Here is a 23,018-nt window from a genome sequence, read left to right as displayed (position 1 = left end):
CAGATCTTTAACTGCTCAACGGTTCTCCACCCATACTCCTTACCTAACGTCCCCCCCACCCAGGAATCCACCTCCTAAAGTTTCGATTTTTCTCTATTAATGTGCATGGAAGATGCATCGCTAAAAAACTCTATAACCTTATTAACGAACACCAAACCATTACTACTACGCACCAAGATGGTGGTATCGTCCACATAACCTAAAATCCCTACTGCTTTGCATTGCTCACAAACTTCCCCCCCTACACCACTTACTACCAATCTATAAAAGGGGCCCTGCAAACAGGCAAACAAAAGCTGCGAGAGGGGACACCCCTGCCATAGCCCCCACCCCATGCCTATTGCAGACCCCAACCTCCCACTGACCTGGACCCATACCTGTGCCTCCGTATATAACATGCACACCCCCACTACTATTTCTTCCCCGAAACCCTGCTTCAATAATATTGCTAATAAAGTTTCCCTATCCACATTGTCAAAAGCCTTTTCCCAATCTAATCCTATGACTCCACCTTCACTACACTCCCCCACACAACTTTTGAGGCGTCGATGAACATCTCTCATAGACTGTCCAGGAATCCCGTATTGCCCTTCCCATATTACCTTGTCTAAAACCTGTTTCATCCAATTTGCCAAAATACACCAAAAATCTTATTATCCACCCCCATCAACATGATGGGCCTATATGCCTCCAAAGATTCATGGACCTCGGCCTTTGGTACCAACACTACAACACCCAACCCCGCCTCACCGCCCATCCTACCTCTAATTTTCATTGAATTGCAAAGTCGAACCAACACATGTTTTAACAGTTCCCAATGAACTACATAAAAATCACCTGGTATCCCATCCCAACCAGGCGATTTCCTCAGTGCCTGTCCCTGAACAGCCTTGTAAACCACCTCCTCCGATATACAACCCTCTATGTCCTCTCGATCCACGTCTCTCAAATTCGCCACTATGCCACGCAATAAAGCTTCCCTCGTCTCTCGATTCCCCTCTTTACCCTTTCATTTTCTCTCGAACCATTTGTCTGTGTATGTCCCTATGCTCTCAGTTGTAACTAGCCTTTGTCCTCCCAAGTCATCACTGACCACCACTGGCAATACTGTCGTCACCATACGTCTCATTCTGAAACTATGTAGAACCCCCCACAGAGGGTTTATCCCCCCAAAGCACCTCCTCAACCCCCGCTCTCATCCTCAACACCTGAAAATTATCATTCTGAATTTCCCACAATTGACTACGAAGGCACTCTATTTCTGCGAGGTCATACCTCCCACCTGCACCGTAACAATCCCACAGCTGTCCTTCTAAATACTTTTGCTTGCCATATCTATAACACACCTCCTCCTTCCCTAACCTTCTGTAAAAACCCTGTATCACATTTTTTGCCTTTGAATGCCACCACTCTACAACATCCTCTATCCCATTTCCTTTGTTCCAGAAAGCTTTGTTCCAGAAAGCTTTGTTCCTGAAAGCTTCCACAGCATCGACTCCTTGCAACAAATTGACATTTAATTTCCAATAACTAGAAAAAGCACGGATAACACCCTCCCACTCGAGAGTTACCAGAACACCTCGGTTGTCTGAGAAACCCAGATCAACACAATCAACCCTGCTACTACAAATTAAGCTAGTGATATAAACCCTGTCCAACCGCACAGTGTAACCTCTCCTACAAAACGTGTGTTCCACATTCCACCCGTCGCTACCCACATCCACTAAACCAATCGCCTGCAGAACCTCCTGTAAAACCCTTAAATTACACCCCCACCACATGGTTCGACATCTTTTTCTCGGATCACACAATTCCAATTGCCTGCAACGACAGGAACTAAGAGTACACTTCTGAGAAAATAAACCAAAACATCATGTACAAAATCCTCCTTTACTCATCGATTTGATGTCACTGGCATATATACTCCCACGAAACCCACATGAATGTTTCCCCATGAACCAACCACATGCACAACCCGGCCCCCTCCACCCCACTCCCATGCAACGAGCATAAAAGGGCTGGTCTCCCTTATGCCTATCACAACCCCACCCTTGAGATTATCCGAATTCCCCGCATAACACTTATACCCTTGCACACTTAATTCAGTACCACACCGAAAATTGTCTTCTTGAATAAAAAAACATCGACATCCATACGTCTGAGCGATACCTCTACCCAACGCCTCTTGACCTCTGCTCTGAGGCCAATGACATTCATCGTTATACACTTGAACTCTCTGGTTAGGTTTTCTCATTGCGTTTTCCCGTCGCCTTTAACCCTGACTTGGACTTGCCACTGATGCACCTGCCCGTCTTCCCCACACTCCCACTTGACTTCTCTATGGGAAGTCCCTTACCGCCCTTGGCTACGTCAGCCCACACCATTTTACAAGACCTTTGACTCGGTGTTAAGACATCATCCCCCACAGGTGTACTGGGCCTCTTACGTGACACTCCCTCATAATCCATAAGCCCATCACCATCCGTCCTATGCACCTCGACATTCATCACCATCACTGTCGTACAAGTTGTACGCCTTTCATCATCGCCCACACGTCCCTCTAGACTATGGTCGACCACAGGTGCCGCCGCCAACGTAGGCGGTAAATCCTCTGTCGCCGGGCTTTCGAGGATCCTCTGTATGTCCTCAAAACTGGGCAAAACCAATGGTGCATGCGCCTCCTCTCCCACCGGAGGCAGCACGCTGTTGACACACCCAATCTCCTCGATCCTCGATCTCCGACGCCGGTGGCAGTATCGAGACGATCCCCTCTGCAGCATCCACTGCTGCACTCCACCTCACATCCGCCGGTAAAACCTGCAGCACATCATCCTCCATCGTGGGCTTCTGATGGGCCAACTCATCTTCCTCCATCGACTCTTTGGACGCAGTGTCTGTCAGGTCCGACCGTTGTTTCCCTCGTCATTGCTCACAAGTTGTCGCCATATGTCCCGTTGCACCACACAGTCGGCACGTCCGAACCTGCCCTGGGTAGGTTACGTAAACCTGCGTCCGAAAATCCTCCAACATGACGAACCAGGGAATTGGATGTCTCAGTGTTATTTTCATAGAAAAAGAACCCTCGAGCATACCAGCATAAAAACCCTGGGACCAACGCCCAACGTTGACAGCTTGTATGGTGCCATAGCGCCCAAATGTCCGACGAATGTCCACCTCGTCTGCCTCAAAGGGTATATTACATAGACGAACCCACGTATAACATGCCGAGACATCACGCAGACTCACCTCCAGACCAGTGTTAATGACAATCAGTTTTTCTTGAAAGGTGTCCACAACTCTCACATAAGCAGCAGACAACGCAAATTTCACAAAAATTCTTGCGTTGCCATTCAAAGAAATCCCATATAAATCCTCAGCGGTGCCCTGGTATATTGCACCTTTCAACAATTCCACACAGTGTTGACTCTTCTTCTGCGCTCCGCCATCTTGAGAAAACAAAACTTCTCAATACAGACACCAGAGGGTGCCAGCCCTCTACCCTCACCAAGAGCTGGGTGAGAACTGTAACTTAACTCTCTTGTCCCTTCTCTTAAACTTACCATAGAGAAAGAAGTAAACTTTAAATTTCTATTTTTAGATGTCCTAATCCACAGGGTTGATAGAATGTTTATGTTTACAGTATATAGGAAGGCCACGAATGTGTACATATATCCACTATTACTCCAGTCATGAAACTATAGTAAAAAGAAGTGCCTTTCTTACTATGTTTTTGAGAGTTTACAGAGCGTGTAGCATTAAGTTTTTGGATGAGGAAATTAAGAAAATCTTTGATATTGCTTCAAAACTATGTTACCTTAAGAAGTCTGTAGAGACTGCTTTGCTGGCAGTTAGAAAGGCTTATCATCGGATTGAACTTCGAATAACCCCTGATAGCATGAATTTCCTTGTCCTACCATTCACTGAAAATTTATCAGTTCTACCGAATGCCCTAAAGAGACTATATACAAGTTGATTTTATGAATTCACGGACTGCTAAGAATATGTTAATCAAGAATTCCCTGAAACATTATGTAGGTGGTGTGTTCAGGACAGACTGGTAAACCTCTAAATGTTAGAACTGCACATCAGTATTCAGTAAGGACTGCTCAAGAATCAAATGCGATATTTAACTACACATGACTGCAATAATCCTGCTAAGTGGTTCGAGGCAAAGGTCATTGTTCCATGTACTTCATGGCTAGAAAGAAATATTATTGAGTCTGCAGTTGCTAAACACGATAAACATTCTTTTTATAATGGTAGCTGTGGATTACTCAAGCTCAATTCGTTTATAAGTGAGGCTACCCTACACAATGTATAACCAGGTTCTTATATGAATGCTCTGGATTGTCTTAGGTGCCAGGGTTCCACTCCAAGGAATTAGGGCTTGGGGTTATTCTTCCTTTTGAGGCTTGACCACAGTCTACCCGTTAGGTTGGCTTGTGGTTGATCCATTTTTCTTAAGTGTGTGGAGTTTCCCAAAAACAATTGCCAGACACATCCATATTACGAATGTTAATTCCTTTATATTGTCCTGAAGTCCGACTGATAATTCTGATAACCGTTATGTTACCAATGTTAATTTTGCTAGTTAACCACTCCAATACCTTTGCTTGTGAGTTGATTAACCTCTATTCCTGTAATACTCAATCTGTCTGGCACTAGGCACTCGTGTGCTTGGGGCACTGTATGTTTCCCGCCTCTTGTCCCAACCTCAGTCCTAGCAAGCGTCAATCGGAACGGGTCAGCTGACATTTCTTACTCATTTGTGCAACTTTGCTGGCTCCTGATGATGTGTTTATTGAGTGTGGGAGGCCTGGAGCTGTTATTCGGCTCCTGTGAGGCAGCCGAATAACAACCACAGGGGGAGTTGAGTGATATTTCTGGTCGATCGGCACATCATTGGGAGCTTGTAGGTTTGCGGAGGTGAGTGGAAAGTCCGGGCAGATTAGTTCAAGGGAATGTTCAAGTCTGCTTGGACTTCCTGCTCATTTCTGCAATATGACAAGCTCCTGTTGATGTGTTGATTGAAACATGAAACACCTAGAGCTGTTATTCAACTCCCCCTCCGATTGTTTTGCATATATATATATATATATATATATATATATATATATATATATATATATATATATATATATATATATATATATATATATATATATATATATATATATATATATATATATATATATATATATATATATATATATATATATATATATATATATATATATATATATATATATACATATATACATATATATATATATATATATATATATATATATATATATATATATATATATATATATATATATATATATATATATATATATTTTTTTTTTTTTTTTTTTTTTTTTCAACAAGTCGGCCGTCTCCCACCGAGGCAGGGTGACCCAAAAAAGAAAGAAAATCCCCAAAAAGAAAATACTTTCATCATCATTCAACACTTTCACCACACTCGCACATTATCACTGTTTTTGCAGAGGTGCTCAGAATACAACAGTCTAGAAGCATACACATATAAAGATACACAACATATCCCTCCAAACTGCCAATATCCCAAACCCCTCCTTTAAAGTGCAGGCATTGTACTTCCCATTTCCAGGACTCAAGTCCGACTATATGAAAATAACCGGTTTCCCTGAATCCCTTCACTAAATATTACCCTGCTCACACTCCAACAGATCGTCAGGTCCCAAGTACCATTCGTCTCCATTCACTCCTATCTAACACGCTCACGCACGCTTGCTGGAAGTCCAAGCCCCTTACCCACAAAACCTCCTTTACCCCCTCTCTCCAACCCTTTCGAGGACGACCCCCTACCCCGCCTTCCTTCCCCTATAGATTTATATGCTTTCCATGTCATTCTACTTTGATCCATTCTCTCTAAATGACCAAACCACCTCAACAACCCCTCTTCTGCCCTCTGACTAATACTTTTATTAACTCCACACCTCCTAATTTCCACACTCCGAATTTTCTGCATAATATTTACACCACACATTGCCCTTAAACAGGACATCTCCACTGCCTCCAACCGTCTCCTCGCTGCTGCATTTACCACCCAAGCTTCACACCCATATAAGAGTGTTGGTACTACTATACTTTCATACATTCCCTTCTTTGCCTCCATAGATAACGTTTTTTGACTCCACATATACCTCAACGCACCACTCACCTTTTTTCCCTCATCAATTCTATGATTAACCTCATCCTTCATAAATCCATCCGCCGACACGTCAACTCCCAAGTATCTGAAAACATTCACTTCTTCCATACTCCTCCTTCCCAGTTTGATATCCAATTTTTCTTTATCTAAATCATTTGACACCCTCATCACCTTACTCTTTTCTATGTTCACTTTCAACTTTCTACCTTTACACATATTCCCAAACTCATCCACTAACCTTTGCAATTTTTCTTTAGAATCTCCCATAAGCACAGTATCATCAGCAAAAAGTAACTGTGTCAATTCCCATTTTGAATTTGATTCCCCATAATTTAATCCCACCCCTCTCCCAAACACCCTAGCATTTACTTCCTTTACAACCCCATCTATAAATATATTAAACAACCATGGTGACATTACACATCCCTGTCTAAGACCTACTTTTACCGGGAAGTAGTCTCCCTCTCTTCTACACACCCTAACCTGAGCCTCACTATCCTCATAAAAACTCTTTACAGCATTTAATAACTTACCACCTATTCCATATACTTGCAACATCTGCCACATTGCTCCTCTATCCACTCTATCATATGCCTTTTCTAAATCCATAAATGCAATAAAAACTTCCCTATCTTTATCTAAATACTGTTCACATATATGCTTCAATGTAAACACCTGATCTACACATCCCCTACCCACTCTAAAACCTCCTTGCTCATCCGCAATCCTACATTCTGTCTTACCTCTAATTCTTTCAATTATAACCCTACCGTACACTTTTCCTGGTATACTCAGTAAGCTTATTCCTCTATAATTTTTACAGTCTCTTTTGTCCCCTTTCCCTTTATATAAAGGGACTATACATGCTCTCTGCCAATCCCTAGGTACCTTCCCCTCTTTCATACATTTATTAAACAAAAGTACCAACCACTCCAACACTATATCCCCCCCTGCTTTTAACATTTCTGTCATGATCCCATCAGTTCCAGCTGCTTTACCCCCTTTCATTTTACGTAATGCCTCACGTACCTCCCCCACACTTACATTCTGCTCTTCTTCACTCCTAAAAGATGGTATACCTCCCTGACCAGTGCATGAAATTACTGCCTCTGTTTCTTCCTTAACATTTAAAAGTTCCTCAAAATATTCTCGCCATCTACCCAATACCTCCATCTCCCCATCTACTAACTCCCCTACTCTGTTTTTAACTGACAAATCCATATTTTCCCTAGGCTTTCTTAACTTGTTTAACTCACTCCAAAATTTTTTCTTATTTTCATTAAAATTTCTTGACAGTGCCTCTCCCACTCTATCATCTGCTCTCCTTTTGCACTCTCTCACCACTCTCTTTACCTTTCTTTTACTCTCCATATACTCTGCTTTTCTTATAACACTTCTGCTTTGTAAAAACCTCTCATAAGCTACCTTTTTCTCTTTTATCACACCCTTTACTTCATCATTCCACCAATCACTCCTCTTTCCTCCTGCCCCCACCCTCCTATAACCACAAACTTCTGCCCCACATTCTAATACTGCATTTTTAAAACTATTCCAACCCTCTTCAACCCCCCCCCACTACTCATCTTTGCACTAGCCCACCTTTCTGCCAATAGTCGCTTATATCTCACCCGAACTTCCTCCTCCCTTAGTTTATACACTTTCACCTCCCTCTTACTTGTTGTTGCCACCTTCCTCTTTTCCCATCTACCTCTTACTCTAACTGTAGCTACAACTAAATAATGATCCGATATATCAGTTGCCCCTCTATAAACATGTACATCCTGGAGCCTACCCATCAACCTTTTATCCACCAATACATAATCTTATAATAAACTACTTTCATTACGTGCTACATCATACCTTGTATATTTATTTATCCTCTTTTTCATAAAATATGTATTACTTATTACCAAATTTCTTTCTACACATAGCTCAATTAAAGGCTCCCCATTTACATTTACCCCTGGCACCCCAAATTTACCTACTACTCCTTCCATAACATTTTTACCCACTTTAGCATTGAAATCCCCAACCACCATTACTCTCACACTTGATTCAAAACTCCCCACGCATTCACTCAACATTTCCCAAAATCTCTCTCTCTCCTCTACACTTCTCTCTTCTCCAGGTGCATACACGTTTATTATAACCCACTTTTCACATCCAATCTTTATTTTACTCCACATAATCCTTGAATTAATACATTTATAGTCCCTCTTTTCCTGCCATAGCTTATCCTTCAACATTATTGCTACTCCTTCTTTAGCTCTAACTCTATTTGAAACCCCTGACCTAATCCCATTTATTCCTCTCCACTGAAACTCTCCCACCCCCTTCAGCTTTGTTTCACTTAAAGCCAGGACATCCAGCTTCTTCTCATTCATAACATCCACAATCATCTCTTTCTTATCATCTGCACAACATCCACGCACATTCAGACTTCCCACTTTGACAATTTTCTTCTTATTCTTTTTAGTAATCTTTACAGGAAAAGGGGTTACTAGCCCATTGTTCCCGGCATTTTAGTTGACTTTTACAACACGCATGGCTTACGGAGGAAAGATTCTTATTCCACTTCCCCATGGATATAAAAGGAAAAATAATAAGACCAAGATCTATTAAGATAAAATCAAAGAAAACTCAGATGAGTGTGTATAAATAAACGTGTACATGTATGTGTAGTGTGACCTAAGTGTAAGTAGAAGTAGCAAGACGTACCTGTAATCTTGCATATTTATGAGACAGACAAAAGACATCAGCAATCCTACCATCATGTAAAACAATCACAGGCTTCGTTTTACACTCACTTGGCAGGACGGTAGTACCTCCCTGGGTGGTTGCTGTCTACCAACCTACTACCTATATATATATATATATATATATATATATATATATATATATATATATATATATATATATATATATATATATATATATATATATATATATATATATATATATATATATATATATATATATATATATATATATATATTTATATAGATAGATATAGGCATGAAAAATATAAATACACGATAAAAACAATTATTGTTTACCAGTATTTCAACAATATCTTCTCCATAATTTACCACTGTGAATCAGTGTATTTCAATTTATTTCATAAAGCACAGCCAATATTAATTTTCTGTGAGTAAATATTTCAATCACTCCGTTGTTTTTCAAGAAAGAATGAATATGAAAATAATGAAAACGAAATCGGTTTAAATATTGGTAAAAAATTATTGATGTTTGTTTTTCATAGAAATGTGAAATACTTCATCGTAAATATTATATTAATCAAAAATAATGTAATTACATGCCGAAGTATAATAAAAAGTGCAATGTACATTTTCTGTACATTGCACTTTTTATTATGCTTCTAGCTTTGTAGCTTCCTCATTGATGCCTCTAGGGAATTTACACTTGTGGTTGGTTTATTGGTTAACTGGTTTATTGGTTAGCTGGTTAACTTGGTCTTTAGGAGTGCATACAACTTGATCGCATGTACATGTAAATGAAATGTTATTCTCAGTGTACGTACATCCACACATTAAGAGACATATACTTGTCAGATCATATACAATCAGAACATATACAATCAGAACATATACAATCAGAACATATACACTTGGTAGGCTAATTGGTCTAAAATCCTATCGACTACACGAGGGTCATTAAGACTGCATGTCACCTGTTAATCTCCAGTCAAGAATATTTAATCCCAATAATAGGGATTGAAGTAAATTGTGAATATATACACAGAAAGATATTCACAACTCGGTGTACAGTATATATCCGGTGTCAAACCCAGTCATTCTAGTTTATTATAAGAGAGTGGTCAATGAGTTATTTTCACGTTTAGGCATATTTTATTATATTTTGACTGCCGAAGACACCTGATGATGTCGTTAAACCTAAATAGCAATTAATCATAAAATTACTGAAGTTACGTATTGAAATATGGTAAACACTGATATGTCATCATCGCATATCACTGAGCGTGTTTCAAACATTTTTTTAATAACCCATGAGAAGTAGTCTTTAAGCCTGACAAACCAACGACCAGTGGGAGTTTTCTTGCGTTTGCGCAGGCATCTTCCTCTGATGATGTACGTGTAAATGCATGAAAGTGCTTAAGTATTTCCACTCGCTTATGTTTTCACTGTGGTATTATATAACTGCAGTCACGTTTCTAACTTGATACATTGTCACAGAACGTTCTGCTTCCTCTACACACTTGCCTACGTAGTGCTACCTTTATGTGCACTACCCTACTTACTGCGTTCATTTTGTGAACTACCCTGCATACTTCCTCCTCCATGTTCAATGCCCTACATACTGATTCCACGTGCACTATCATACTTTCTACCTCCTCTATGTACACTACCCTTCGTTCTGTCTCTTCTACGAACATTATCCTATGTTCTACTTGCTCTACGTATACTACCCTATATTCTGCCTCTACCACGAGCACTATCCTATGTACTACCTTTTATATGTGCATTACCCTACGTACTGCCTCTTTCACGTGCACAACCTAATGTACCACCTCCTACAAGTGCATTACCCCATTCAAAGCATATTTAACCACCCCTCTCTTTCTCTCTCTCTCTCTTTCTTTCTGTACTGTACAGTATTCATCCTGTGCTGGTCGCCGTACATCGTGTTCGACCTGCTGCAGGTGTACGGCTACGTGCCTCAGACTCCCACAAATGTGGCAGTAGCTACCTTCATACAGTCGCTGGCACCGCTCAACTCGGCCGCCAACCCCATCATCTACTGCCTCTTCTCCACGCACATCTGCCGTAACCTGAGGTATGCTCCTGCTTCTTTTATTTCTTACGCCTCATTTTCGTGAGACGGCTGACTACGGGATTCCAAATTTAATTTTTTCTACGTTACGCATGGCTACATTTTTAAGTTTATATATATATATATATATATATATATATATATATATATATATATATATATATATATATATATATATATATATATATATATATATATATATATATATATATATATATATATATATATATATATATATATATATTCTGTCGGTTTATTTTGTTGTTTAATTTCCTATATTGTTACTTTTATATTACCTTGTTTTATATTTATACATAATGGTAATGAATTTCTGGGATTTTATCACTAAATTACTTTTTATAATTCTTTTTTTTCCAAAATTAGTAAAAGTAATTCAGGGTGGTTGAGAAATTATGGACGTAATTTGCTTTTAAAGTTATTATAATCTGGCATGAGCCTTTTGGCTCTTTAACATTGTTTTCACTCCTTTGATTACTGATGTTTAATTTCTATTTCATTATTATTATTATTATTATTATTATTATTATTATTATTATTATTATTATTATTATTATTATTATTCTCAATACATGTATTATTATTATTATTATTATTATTATTATTATTATTATTATTCTCATTATTATTATTATTATTATTATTATTATTATTATTATTATTATTACTATTATTATTATTATTATTATTATCATTATTATTATTATTATTATTATTATTATTATTATTATTATTATTATTATTATTATTATTATTCTCATTATTATTATTATTATTATTATTATTATTATTATTATTATTATTATTATTATTATTATTATTATTATTATTATTATTATTATTATTATACCGCCGTTTTCAAAGCAGTTCAGGTTTGGTGAGATACTTGAAGTTGAAACATGTGTCAGCCCTAACCTTGTGCACCCTTCACCTCTATTTGCACCCCTAGTGTACCTTTGTCCTCCTGTGTATTCCCTTAACCCCTCTACAGTACTATAAACGCATGAAGCCCCTCTTACACGTCCTTCCCCTTTACCCTGCCACTCCGTGTAGTAAGCAATGTAGGACAACCTTTAAAAGACCCCAATAACGCTTGCTTTCCTAATTATACTAATACTTATCAATTAAAAAACTAATTAAAAGTCTTTGTTCTACCTTTTTTTCCTAACATGACCTAGTAGATTTGTACACCATGATATATACCGCTTTCAAGGATAATCTTTTCTGTTGTGATGTTGTATACAGAGATGTCTGTGTGTTGTTATATGCAGAGATGTGTGGGATGTTATATAGAGAGATGTTTGTGTGTGTGTGATGTTATGTAGAGAGATGTGTGTCTGATATTATGCACAGATAATTATGTGTGTGATGTTATACAGAGAGATATGTTTGTCTGATGTTATGTGCAGATACTTGTGTGTGATGTTATATACAGACACGTGTGTGTGATGTTTTATACAAACATGAGTGTATGATGCTGTATACAAACACGTGTCTGTGACGTTATGTACAGACACGTGCCTCTGATGTTATATAAACACGTGTGTGTTTGTGAGTGTGTGTGTTTTTTTCTGATGCAGTATTCAAACACATGCGTGATGATATATACAAATATGTGTGAGTAAAGTTGTTTACTATCACGTACATGAGGTTGTAAACTAACACGTGTGTGATGTATACCAACATGTGTGATAATGTATACAGACACGTGTGTCATAATATTTTTAAACACGTGTATTTTTTCCAACTAATCCCTCTTTTAAATTTTTTCCAAGTCTGACCTTTAACAATATTAATTAAAAAAAATGGTTATATATTATTATTATTATTATTATTATTATTTTCCTTTGCTTCACTTCATGACAAGTTTTAATGAACGTTCGATTTTTTATAGCATTTGTTTTTAATTAAGAGACTAGTTTAGATTATTAATGGTTCTTACCTGATGACACTCAATGGTACGTGCCTAATGAAATTACTAAAAAAGTTCAGTAAAAGAAGTGAAGGAGAGGATGGTGTTTATTTTGTTAGTAGAACATTCACACACTAGAAGTTAACTAACAAGCAAGGGTGGAGTAACAACCATGAAATCATCATCAACCAAGCGTTATGGTAGCACCAACACACTCACTCTCAGTCTTGACAGTCTGAGGAATGAACACTTTGAAAAAGTGCTATAAGCTTGTTAACCCTGTATGTAGAACACTCAATTAGTTGAGTCAGCTTACATCAAGTAATATACTAACACACAGGTGTAGTATGCTTTTCAAAAACGAATTTACGTTTTATATAATGTAATTTGGTATGTTTTGTACACGCATTTTTATTTTCGATAAAATTCCTGATATCTGAGCGTAATGAAAAAAACATTTTTCATAGCACTGGAGACACATTCAGCAGAGCAACACTGATGTACAGAGAGTGGTGATCAACACACACACACACACACACACACACACACACACATGTTGTATTAACTGCTCTCTAACTCTTGACCCACATCATCACCCCTGACACACGCATGTTCTTGAAACTGGCTTCTAGCTCCTGGTCCTCATAATCGTCTTTTCCGTACATATACTAACTGATCTTCAGTTGGTAATTCATAGACATGATGAGCACAGGATATCTGGAAAAACTCCTGAACAGTGTTTATAAGGGTCAGTGCTCCTGGGGTCCGGTCCCAGAATAAGCTTCTTGGTAGAACAAAATCTAATTTACAAGGCTGTTTCTACTGGCGGCATGCAGGCTAACGCACGATCAACATCCGAGATGATCAAGGAGAGATTTGAAGAACGTCATTAAGTTCCTCCTTTAAAACAGCCAGAGGTTGTTGGTAATTTTCCTTATCCACAGAAGGAGAATTTGAAAAGTCGTGGAGATATCGAGTGCTCTCTTAGTGTGCTCGAACGTTTCTGCTTTTTATTAGAGATGCTTTATACCGTCTGCCAGGTTTCTTGCTTTCATTCGGAGTGATTTCGTTGTGCAGGTTTGGGATCGACTTCTCTAGGATTTCCAGGTCTACATCATTAAGGATCTTTCTCGCCTACGTTCCAAGGAATAGAGAAAGAATGAAAAAGCATAATACTGTGACTGGAACAATTCACGAATAACCAGCACATAAGAGAAAGAAACTTTTGACGACGTTTCGGCCTGACTTGGAGCATTAACTAGTCATACATACAGTTTAAAGGACTTCAGTACTGGGAAAAGTACTGACATTTGACTGAATATATACTGGCAGTGAAAGTTCTCTATACATTTTCAATCTCAGCAGTCTCACCTGCCATGATGGGGACGCTGTTAGTCTGCCTCAGAATTCTAGACTGGAGAGAATAAGTGACTTGAAGATTACTACCCTTAACCCAGGATCTCTTGCATAGAACAGTAACGAAGACAATATTGTTTAGTACTGGAATGAGAGATTTTCTGACATCACTTTTCCCAAGTCTTGCACGTAGAAGTTTCGTTGAACTGAATAAATTTAATTTGCCCTGTACACCGTCTTTATTTATATTCTTCCACAGCGTAGAAACAAAAACTTGTCCTCTCTGAGCATCATATTGCTGTCTGAGGCCAACTGGAAGGCTTGATATATATATATATATATATATATATATATATATATATATATATATATATATATATATATATATATATATATATATATATATATATATATATGTTTATATCCGCTTGAGGATGTCCTGTCTTCTACGGACGTCAATCTCTTAGGGATTCTAGTCTAATCAGCAAATAGTGTTATCTGCTATGATTTATGTCCTTGTCTACGTCAGATGTGAGACTGAGAACCAGAGAAAGGTCATGTACTATATTGTGCCTTGAGGAACAGAGTTTTTCATTACTTCATTGTGTTTACTACTAGAGAGATTTCTATTCGTTAGGTTAAATATCCATCTGCGCAATTTTCTAGTTAGTTCTCTCCTATTCATTTTGTGAGCTATCACACTGGACACACTTGTCAAAGGCTTTTGCAAAATTTGTGCACACTGCATCAAAATTTAGTTTGCTGTCCTGTGCATCCTATACCTTGTCAGAATTAGAATAGCAATTGTGATAGGCAGGAGTGACCTGCTCAATACCCATGTTTTCCAGGATTGTGGAATTGTTGCGATTCCATGAGATGGTACCCGTTCAAAGATTCGGATGTGTGAATTTAGCTCAATTGGCTTGTAATTTTTCGCAATTCCAGTACTGCCACTTTTGTGAAGTGGAACAATATCAGTGGATATTAACCCTTAAACTGCCCACACGTAGATCTACGTTTAATTTTTCCTGCCTCCACATTTTTCATAATTGGCCTGAGATACCTGGTTAGTATAGAATGGGTCTTAACACTTGGTGTGCGCAGTATTAAAAAATCTGGGATCACTAAGTACCTTGTTGGAGCACCGGTTCAGTTGAGTGCCAGCTAGAGCAAATAACATGCCAAACACCAGGGATTTACTTACGTCATGTCGCATTAATGACTGTAGGATGACACTGTATAGAAGCTCAAGTCTCCATTGAATACCTAAGGCCCGAGACAGTAGGTTCTAGTTATTTTTGATGAACACGGAGTTCACAAGAAACTGCTTTAGATCCATGGTAGTCACCTCGAATTCCCAGCGCATTTCATTAAGGTCACGATATATTTCATCCCATTTGTTGTCTTTATTGATTTAAAATTAATTGAATTTGTACTCATGATTGACTTTCTCTGTCCCAGGCCACTGTGCTTGCGGGTCTTAACCACGAATATGCCTTCGACACTCATGTCTGGCACCAGGTCCTCACTTTTCTTATATAAAAGGTACAGGGTATTTTCCAGTGTGGAAGATTAGTTAATCTGGGGTCTTAAGGCGAGGTTATTGCAGAGGTTTATTAGTTTTGTTGTGATACTGATCCTTGAAGATAACTCCTAAAACGCTCAGCAGTAACAGTTCTTGCTATATTTTTTTTAAAGAGTAAATACCTCAATTTGCTTTACGACGTTCCACCCACGGTGGAGCTTTATCACCTACAGTGGAGCTTTATCCCCTACAGTGGAGCTTCATCACCTACAGTGGGGTTTTATCACCCAATGTGGAGCTTAAACATCTACAGTGGAGCTTTATCACCAAAGGAGTGCTCTATTACCTACAGTGGAGATTTATCACCAACAGTAATGCTTCATCACTCAGTGGGGCTTTATCACCTATAGTGAGGCTTTATTACACAGTGGTGCTATCACATGCAGTGAGCCATTATCTCCTACAATGAAGTTTTATCACACAGTAGAGCTTTATCACCTAAAGTGGAACTTTATCACCTACACTGAGGGTTCACCAGCTACAGTGGTAATTTGTCTCCTACAAAGGAGCTTTATGAGCTATAGGGGTGCTTTATCACCTACAGTGGAGCTTTATCACCCACAGTCGAGTTTTATCACCTACAGTTAGACTTCATCACACAGTGAAGCGTTATCACGCAGTGGTGCTTTATTATCTACAGTGGTGCATTATCACACTGTTGTGCATTATCATCTACAGTTGATCTTTATCAACTACAGTGAGGCTTTATCACTTAAAGTGGAGCTTTATCACCTACAGTGTAGTTACATCACCTACAATGGTGCTCTGTCACCTACATGAGAGCTTTATCGTCTAAATTTGTGCTGTATCATCTATAATGGAGGTTTACCGCCTACAGTGGAGCTTTATCACCTACAGTGAACTTTATCGTCTACATTGGTGCTTTATCACCTATAGTGGTGCTTTATCATATACAGTAGTGATTTCTCACCGACAATGGAGCTTATCACCTACAGTGATGGTTCATCACCTTCGGTAGTCCTGGAGCTTTGTCATGTTTTGTGGTGCTTTATCACGGAGAGTGGATCATTATCACCTACAATGGAGCTTTATCGCCTGCAGTAGTGTTTTATCACCTATAGTGGTGCTTTATCACGAACAGTAGGCTTTATCTCCTACAGTGGAGCTTTATCACCTACAGTGGTGCTTTATCACCTACAGTGGTGCTTTATCACCTACAGCGGAGCTTTATCAAACAGTGGAGCCTCATCACCTATAGAGGAGCTGTCACACAGTGAAGCTTTATCACCAATAGTGGAACTTTGTTACACAGTGGAGCTTCATCAGTACTGTTGGGCTTTATCCCCTATATTGGAGCTTTATCCGTACTGTGGGGCTTTATCGCCCACATTGGAACTTTATCACCTAAAGTGGGTGCTTATCACTTTTAGTGGTGTTTTATCACGTATCACACAGTGAAGCTTTATCACCTACAGTGAGGTTTTGTCTCTAACAGTGAAGCTTTATCACCTACAGTGAGGCTTTGTCTCTAACAGTGAAGCTTTATCACCTACAGTGAGGCTTTGTCTCTAACAGTGAAGCTTTATCACCTACAGTGAGGCTTTGTCTCTAACAGTGAAGCTTTATCACCTACAGTGAGGTTTTGTCTCTAACAGTGAAGCTTTATCACCTACAGTGAGGCTTTGTCTCTAACAGTGAAGCTTTATCACCTACAGTGAGGCTTTGTCTCTAACAGTGAAGCTTTATCACCTACAGTGAGGCTTTGTCTCTAACAGTGAAGCTTTATCACCTACAGTGAGGCTTTGTCTCTAACAGTGAAGCTTTATCACCTACAGTGAGGTTTTGTCTCTAACAGTGAAGCTTTATCACCTACAGTGAGGCTTTGTCTCTAACAGTGAAGCTTTATCACCTACAGTGAGGCTTTGTCTCTAACAGTGAAGCTTTATCACCTACAGTGAGGCTTTGTCTCTAACAGTGAAGCTTTATCACCTACAGTGAGGCTTTGTCTCTAACAGTGAAGCTTTATCACCTACAGTGAGGCTTTGTCTCTAACAGTGAAGCTTTATCACCTACAGTGAGGCTTTGTCTCTAACAGTGAAGCTTTATCACCTACAGTGAGGCTTTGTCTCTAACAGTGAAGCTTTATCACCTACAGTGAGGCTTTGTCTCTAACAGTGAAGCTTTATCACCTACAGTGAGCCTTTGTCTCTAACAGTGAAGCTTTATCACCTACAGTGAGGCTTTGTCTCTAACAGTGAAGCTTTATCACCTACAGTGAGGCTTTGTCTCTAACAGTGAAGCTTTATCACCTACAGTGAGGCTTTGTCTCTAACAGTGAAGCTTTATCACCTACAGTGAGGCTTTGTCTCTAACAGTGAAGCTTTATCACCTACAGTGAGGCTTTGTCTCTAACAGTGAAGCTTTATCACCTACAGTGAGGCTTTGTCTCTAACAGTGAAGCTTTATCACCTACAGTGAGGCTTTGTCTCTAACAGTGAAGCTTTATCACCTACAGTGAGGCTTTGTCTCTAACAGTGAAGCTTTATCACCTACAGTGAGGCTTTGTCTCTAACAGTGAAGCTTTATCACCTACAGTGAGGCTTTGTCTCTAACAGTGAAGCTTTATCACTCACAGTGGAGCTTTATCATTCATAGTGAAACTTTAACACTCACACTGGACTCTGTCACCAGTATTTAGGCTTTATCACTCACAGGAAGGCTTTATCACTCACAGGAAGGCTTTATCACTCACAGGAAGGCTTTATCACTCACAGGAAGGCTTTATCACTCACAGGAAGGCTTTATCACTCACAGGAAGGCTTTATCACTCACAGGAAGGCTTTATCACTCACAGGAAGGCTTTATCACTCACAGGAAGGCTTTATCACTCACAGGAAGGCTTTATCACTCACAGGAAGGCTTTATCACTCACAGGAAGGCTTTATCACTCACAGGAAGGCTTTATCACTCACAGGAAGGCTTTATCACTCACAGGAAGGCCTTATCACTCACAGGAAGGCTTTATCACTCACAGGAAGGCTTTATCACTCACAGGAAGGCTTTATCACTCACAGGAAGGCTTTATCACTCACAGGAAGGCTTTATCACTCACAGGAAGGCTTTATCACTCACAGGAAGGCTTTATCACTCACAGGAAGGCCTTATCACTCACAGGAAGGCTTTATCACTCACAGGAAGGCTTTATCACTCACAGGAAGGCCTTATCACTCACAGGAAGGCTTTATCACTCACAGGAAGGCTTTATCACTCACAGGAAGGCTTTATCACTCACAGGAAGGCTTTATCACTCACAGGAAGGCTTTATCACTCACAGGAAGGCTTTATCACTCACAGGAAGGCTTTATCACTCACAGGAAGGCTTTATCACTCACAGGAAGGCTTTATCACTCACATTATTATTATTATAATCAAGGGGGAAGCGCTAAACCCGGAGGATTATACAGCGCCTGGGGGGGGGATGTGGAAGGCATTCAGGCTTAATTCGGGGAACTGGAGCACAGATCCAATTCCCTAAATCAAGAGCCCCTCACCAACATCAAGGAACCTTCCTTGAGGGGTTTATCACTCACAGGAAGGCTTTATCACTCACAGGAAGGCTTTATCACTCACAGGAAGGCTTTATCACTCACAGGAAGGCTTTATCACTCACAGGAAGGCTTTATCACTCACAGGAAGGCTTTATCACTCACAGGAAGGCTTTATCACTCACAGGAAGGCTTTATCACTCACAGGAAGGCTTTATCACTCACAGGAAGGCTTTATCACTCACAGGAAGGCTTTATCACTCACAGGAAGGCTTTATCACTCACAGGAAGGCTTTATCACTCACAGGAAGGCTTTATCACTCACAGGAAGGCTTTATCACTCACAGGAAGGCTTTATCACTCACAGGAAGGCTTTATCACTCACAGGAAGGCTTTATCACTCACAGGAAGGCCTTATCACTCACAGGAAGGCTTTATCACTCACAGGAAGGCTTTATCACTCACAGGAAGGCTTTATCACTCACAGGAAGGCTTTATCACTCACATTTAGGCTTTATCACTCACAGGAAGGCTTTATCACTCACAGGAAGGCTTTATCACTCACAGGAAGGCTTTATCACTCACATTTAGGCTTTATCACTCACAGGAAGGCTTTATCACTCACATTTAGGCTTTATCACTCACAGGAAGGCTTTATCACTCACAGTTGGACTTTAACACTCACTGTGTGACTTTAATATTCCCAGTATGGCTTAATCACACCACAGTGAGGCTTTATCATCACAGTCGTGTAGAATAGAAAATGTTTGTGGATTCTGACTGGTTAAGTTAGCGATCCCTGTCCAGTCATGTGTGGAATCCAGACTAGAAACCTGCCACCCCATTCGCAGTTGCTTGAATTAATTAAGTACCTCTGTTCTTACATGGGCAGTGTGTTTTGATGATTACACTGTAGATCTCTGTTGGTGACTCAGACAGGTATCTCAGGTGATACCGTCTAGTACGCTAACGAGATATCCTTTATTGCGGTGAAATGTCTCTAATTCGGGTCATAGTGTGTTACTGAATAGTATTTTCCATCAAGGAAGTTAGGGAAGGTTACTCTGTTCTCACTGTGGGTTTTAGTGACTGAGGGTAGGCACAGCCGGCTGGCTGGTCAGGGCACTCAAACTGCTGGTATAAGTGCCTACTGCCCATAATTGTAGGTTAGGAGAAGTAGTGTAGTTACTAAGCTAATCTGTCTAATTCTAACTTAGCTTAAATACATGTAAGTAGAAGCGTATAGTACATTAGCCTATGGAGGCTTCTAGATTAAATCTTACAAATTGAAAGTATATAAAAAATGTGGCACTTCTTATAGGGATAAATGGGAGTTGCTCGTAGCCCCCCCCGACCCGCCCCCCCCGCCCCACCCGCCCCCCCCGACCCGCCCCCCCCGCCCCACCCCCGCCCCCCCCCCCCACCCCGCCCCGCCCCGCCCCCCCCCCCCCGCCCCGCCCCCCCCCCCGCCCCGCTCCTTACCTCCCAGCTAAGGGAGTTTTAACAATCTGGTAAATCTGATGCTGAATGACTTTACACAACAGTGAGGTTTATCACCCACAAGGCTTTATCACTCACAGTGAGGCTTTATCACTCACAGTGAGGCTTTATCACTCACGGTGGGGCTTTATCACACAACATTGAGGCTTTATGACTGACAATGAGGCTTTATCACACCACAATGATAAACTTCATATTACAAAGCCGTGTTCTTGAATCTTTTTTCCTACGAACCACTGCATTCGTATCACATTCCCTCGCTACCTTATTGCTGAGTTCATTCTAAACATTATTTTGACGTGGTATCTAAACCAAAACAACGGGTATACTAATTAATTTAGTCTGGCTTCACTCAGAGTCAAGTCATGCAGCATTAAATTAACGAAACTTATTTTCTTATTTATATATGCAGCAAACAAAGAGATAAATTAATTTGAGATGTACCTGCTGGGTGTAACTAGTGAACCTGCCTGTCGCTTATTATTCCTGCAAAATCTAATTTCCATGTTCTGTTGACCCAGGTTCCCCCTCTTCGCTTTTAACCTTATCAGAGTGGAGAGCCCAGCTTGACGCACTTAACATGAAAGAAGGAAGCAACACTATATTGATCTTCTTACTTTAGGGTCATGTCTTTTGACATACTGGTCCAGTATGATGATGAAGTCGATGAATTGCTTCCGTTTTAAACAGAGAAGGAGAAAATTATTTTCCGGTTAAGGTGTCAGATTCATCCCTGCGATAGATTCGGATATTTCAAAAAAAAATGTGATTTTTCCTTCTAAACTTAAACTTCTCTTCTAGAAAATAGTGATCAAAATTGGTAGAGACATAAGTATAATTTTGTTAACACTTTCTTTGGTGACGCTGTTATATTCAATATGTTTCAGTAGTGTCAGCAACATGTAGTAAGTCGGGCATTCAACGTGAATTCCGGTTGCCACAGAAGCAATGATTTTTCAAATGTTATATTGTTTCGAAACAGTTTCTTCTCTTTTCCTTGTTGCTTCAAATTTAATTAATTTAGAAAAGAAAAAATGTCTGCAAAATATGATGGCCTTTTTTATCTAATTGATATTACTGAGTTGCTGCTGAACTCTCAGGAACCCTTTTATAAAGCAAACAAATGGTTAATATTCTGGTTTCACTGAGGTAAACAGAAGTTGCTTCGACACACCCTAAGGTATCTCGAAGATCTGAAATGATGGAGTAATTTCATCACTGCAGATCTGAGTCTTCCTCTTCCTACGTAAGACTTCATAAAACTCATTAAAATATATGTCAGGTTCATGCTATTCTCTTTGGGAAAGAATATCTACAGACAGAAGCGCCAGAAGAATGTGAGCTCGCTACTAGTACATGTATCTGGAACACTTAGAGTAAGACTGTTTCGAGGTCATCTCCCGACACCCTGTTATGATCACCTTAACATGATCGAACTTCCCAACCTTGAAAGAAGAGAAGGATGATCCCTTACCTTTCCTAGATCTCTTGCTTATTTCAATTATTTCATTATTTCTTCATGACATTAAAACCAAAAAGAGGCTTAATCAGAAATTTACTTCTCTATGTGTTCAGGATTCGCAGTGATATATTTTTTTTTATTTTCCCCACTCTGAAGTTTGCATTCCATCTTAACCACTTCTGTAAACTCAAATTCTTACACATGTGCAACCCGAAAAACGAAAATGTGGCCGACTCATTGCTGATTCTCCTCACTGTACAAACTGCAGTCACAATTGCCAGCATGAAAGTAACAAGTCTCACCACAAAACCCAATAAGGAATTGTCCAAAACTTGAAATTTAGATAAAATCTTAGGGATGGCTAGAGTTTAAATAATCATATGGAGATGATGTAATAAATTTTATGTTAACAAGAAATCCAGAGATTTGCAGATACATCTTCAGAAACTCAAATATTCATGCAGAATGGGCAACATCAACAACGAATGAGATATCCATCATAACCTACACTCCCACTTCATGGAATTAAGGGAAAAGCACAGCTTACATAGTTTGGAAATGCCTTTGGATGACGAAACAGCCACTATCTTTCTCATCCAGGATCACCACAAAAGACACGAAACACGTAGACTCGATGCTAAGCCTGCCTCACTGTAAGCACCTTACCTATGTCGCTACTAATCTCTCCGCCA

The 23,018-nt window shown here is 39.5% G+C and overlaps 1 protein-coding gene across 1 annotated transcript in view; it reads left to right on the top strand.

Moving 5' to 3' along the window:
* LOC128687531 (cardioacceleratory peptide receptor-like) overlaps positions 1-23,018 on the top strand; it is a 376,200-nt gene that overhangs the window by 295,491 nt on the left and 57,691 nt on the right. The window contains exon 8 of the mRNA XM_070083861.1: positions 10,810-10,990. Within this exon, the coding sequence (XP_069939962.1) occupies positions 10,810-10,990 (181 nt within the window). The remainder of the gene's footprint in view (positions 1-10,809; positions 10,991-23,018) is intronic.

Source organism: Cherax quadricarinatus, chromosome 11, assembly GCF_038502225.1.
Source record: "Cherax quadricarinatus isolate ZL_2023a chromosome 11, ASM3850222v1, whole genome shotgun sequence".
NCBI lineage: Eukaryota > Metazoa > Arthropoda > Malacostraca > Decapoda > Parastacidae > Cherax > Cherax quadricarinatus.
This window is presented reverse-complemented; position numbering and strand designations above follow the sequence as displayed.